General features: G+C 33.5%; 1 protein-coding gene across 1 annotated transcript; it reads left to right on the top strand.

Moving 5' to 3' along the window:
* Positions 1–937: 937 nt before the first annotated feature.
* Positions 938–1,882, top strand: LOC131181421 (uncharacterized mitochondrial protein AtMg00810-like). Its single transcript, XM_058149479.1, has 3 exons — positions 938–1,324; positions 1,369–1,527; positions 1,637–1,882. Exons 1-3 carry the CDS (start codon positions 938–940, stop codon positions 1,880–1,882), a joined length of 792 nt encoding a protein of 263 aa, XP_058005462.1.
* Positions 1,883–3,044: the final 1,162 nt, after the last annotated feature.

Genomic DNA, 3,044 nt, shown 5'->3' with positions numbered 1-3,044 from the left:
TCCTCTTCTCTTCCTATTTCTCTTCCCCTAAATTCTACTCTTTCTGATTAAGATTTTTTGCTTCCGTGTTCCCCAAATACTTATTCCTCTTCACCATCCTCTTTTGTTCTTTCACCTCTAGTTTCATCTCTTCCTCGAAAATCCTTACGTACTTAATGTCCTCCTTCATATCTTAAGGACTACCACTGCAATCTTCTGTCAATAACAACTAAGCCATCTGCAGCGTGCTCAGGTCCAGGTATACTCTATCCCTTATCTCATGTTCTTTCTTATGATTCACTCACACCTTCCTATAAAAATTTTGTTCTTCATGTCTCCTCTATGGAAGAACCTAAATCCTATGCACAGGCTGTTAAGCATGAATGTTGGCGGAAGGCTATGCAATGTGAAATTGAGGCTTTGCAGTAGAATAATACTTGGGAGCTTACAGAATTACCACCTGGAAAAATTCTATTGGCTGTAAATGGGTATATCGAATCAAGTTCAAGGCAGATGGGTCTATAGAATGGTACAAAGCCAGATTTGTGGCTAAAGGCTACACCCAAACTGAAGGTATCGACTACTTCAACACTTTTTCACCTGTGGCAAAAATGACCACTGTTCATTTGTTGCTTGCTTTAGCCTCTGCCAAATAGTGGTAGCTTCAACAACTCAATGTTAATAATGCGTTTTTGCATGGAGATCTTCATGAAGAAGTGTACATGGTGTTACCACAAGGGTTCAAAACCACTAAATCGAATCAAGTTTGCAGGCTTTTTAAGTTTTTATATGGCTTAAACAAGCTAGTAGACAGTGGTTTTCTAAACTGTCTATTGCCTTGCTTTTTATTGGATATTTTCAATCTAAGTCCGACTATTCCCTCTTCATTAAGTCCACATGCACCTCTTTTATTGCTTTGCTTATTTGCGTGGATGATGTTATCCTAGCTGGTGATTCTATGGCAGAAATCAATTACATCAAGCAATTTCTTGATCAGTCTTTCAAAATTAAAGACTTGGGCACATTGCGATTTTTCTTGGGCTTAGAAATTGCAAGAACTAGCAAGGGTATTTTGTTGAATCAAAGGAAGTATGCTCTTGAAATTTTATCTGATATTGGTTTTTTAGCTTCTAAACCAGTAAAGACGCTCGTGGATCATTCTCTTAAGTTGCAACAGCAAGGAGGTGAGCCCTTTTCTGATATTTCTGCTTATCGCAGACTTGTTAGCCGTCTTGTTTATTTGACAACTACACGACCGGATCTTAGTTTCGTGGTGCAACAATTGAGTCAATACTTGGCTCATCCAACCAGTCTTCCTTGCTCCGCTATATCAAAGCAACTCTTGGTCTTGGTTTGTTTTTCCCATCGACATTAGATTTGCAACTGAAGGGATTCAGTGATTTTGACTGGGCAGGGTGTATTGATACCATACGTTTTATCACTGGTTTTTGTATCTTCTTGGGCAATTCTTTGATTTCGTGGAAATCTAAGAAGCAGCAAACTGTCTCCCGTTCTTCTAATGAAGCTGAATATCGTGCTTTAGCCTCGGTTACCTATGAAATATAGTGGCTTCATTATCTCCTTCCTGATTTATAAGTTTTTTTCAAGCAGCCAGCTCTCCTTTATTGTGATAATTAATCTGCTCTTTACATTGCAGCAAATCCCGCTTTCCATGAACGCACTAAACATATCAACCTTAATTATCATATTGTTCGTGAAAAGCTCAATAAGGCTTGATCAAGCTGCTACCTATTTCCACTTCTGCTCAGCTTGCCGACATCTGTACCAAACCACTTTCTTCTGGTCCTTTTACTGCACTTCAATTCAAGCTGGGATTGTTCAACGTACATGCTCCAGCTTGCAGGGGGTATTGGAGTTGATGTCATGCAAAGAGAACGGATGAATTGGACTTCAAGCTGAGCTGGACTTGAGAAGATTTAAACAGAGCTAACTTATTTTTTTTCTGTTGATTAGTTAGAGCACGGGTAATTGTAAAAGCAAGTTTGTTTCTTGTGTAACAGAATGAGTTAGCTTTCCTGCTTAACTGTGTAGACTTGTATATAAATAGATTTTCTGCTAATCAATAAAAATATAAGAGAGTTTCATTTTTCCTTCTAATTTTGTTAGTTATTTTGATTCGACTCTCAAAAAACAATGGCTCAAAATTTTTTTCAAAAGATGAAGATTCGATGAAACCAAATAAATGATAATCGAATAATTGAAAAATCAAACCCAAAAATTCGACTTTGTTCTGAAACCGGACTTGCACCCCACTTGCCTTTGGTATCCCAGAGCTCACGTGAGTTAATTTTTTTTGGCAGTCCCTTAATTTTAGAATTTATTACACTTTTATCTCTCATATTTATTTTATTTCATAAAATTCTTCAATTTATAAAAAAGTCCCTCAACTTAAAAAAATGATATAAAAGTCCTTTATATTAGAATCTCATCATATTTTTAATTAATTTGATGTATGATAGTGTCACATTGTAAAATAAAAAGAAATTAGACAAATTAAAGTACCATATACAAAATTCATATTCATCTTTCTGGTGCAATTTCTACTTCATATCTATTAATTTTACTGAAAAATTCAAAAATTATATTACTTATTAGGGATTGAATCATCATACCACTTAAAATATTTATAGCAATTAAAATTCTATAACTCATATCAAAATACATATAAATGAGATATATTTAATATAATAAATCGTTCAAAAAAATTTTTTTGTTTTACCGTTAGAAAACCGATTTATCATACTTATTTCATATTTTTTGCACTAAAAAAGAAATCTTTAAATCTATTTGACACTAACTTTCAGAGGTGAAAAATCACTTTTTTTTTTAATTATTTTTATTTTAATATTTTTATAATAAAATATATTAAATTTATTTTTAAATTAAATTTTAATATTCTATAATTAATATATTTATTTTCCTCAACAGCCACATTGATTAGACTCGACTTTTTTTTATATTAAATTAGTTAGAAAAATGATGAATTTTTGGCATGAAAGACGGGGATTTTATATAACAAAATGAGGATGAGAGTGTAACGAATC

Source organism: Hevea brasiliensis, chromosome 7, assembly GCF_030052815.1.
Source record: "Hevea brasiliensis isolate MT/VB/25A 57/8 chromosome 7, ASM3005281v1, whole genome shotgun sequence".
NCBI lineage: Eukaryota > Viridiplantae > Streptophyta > Magnoliopsida > Malpighiales > Euphorbiaceae > Hevea > Hevea brasiliensis.
This window is presented reverse-complemented; position numbering and strand designations above follow the sequence as displayed.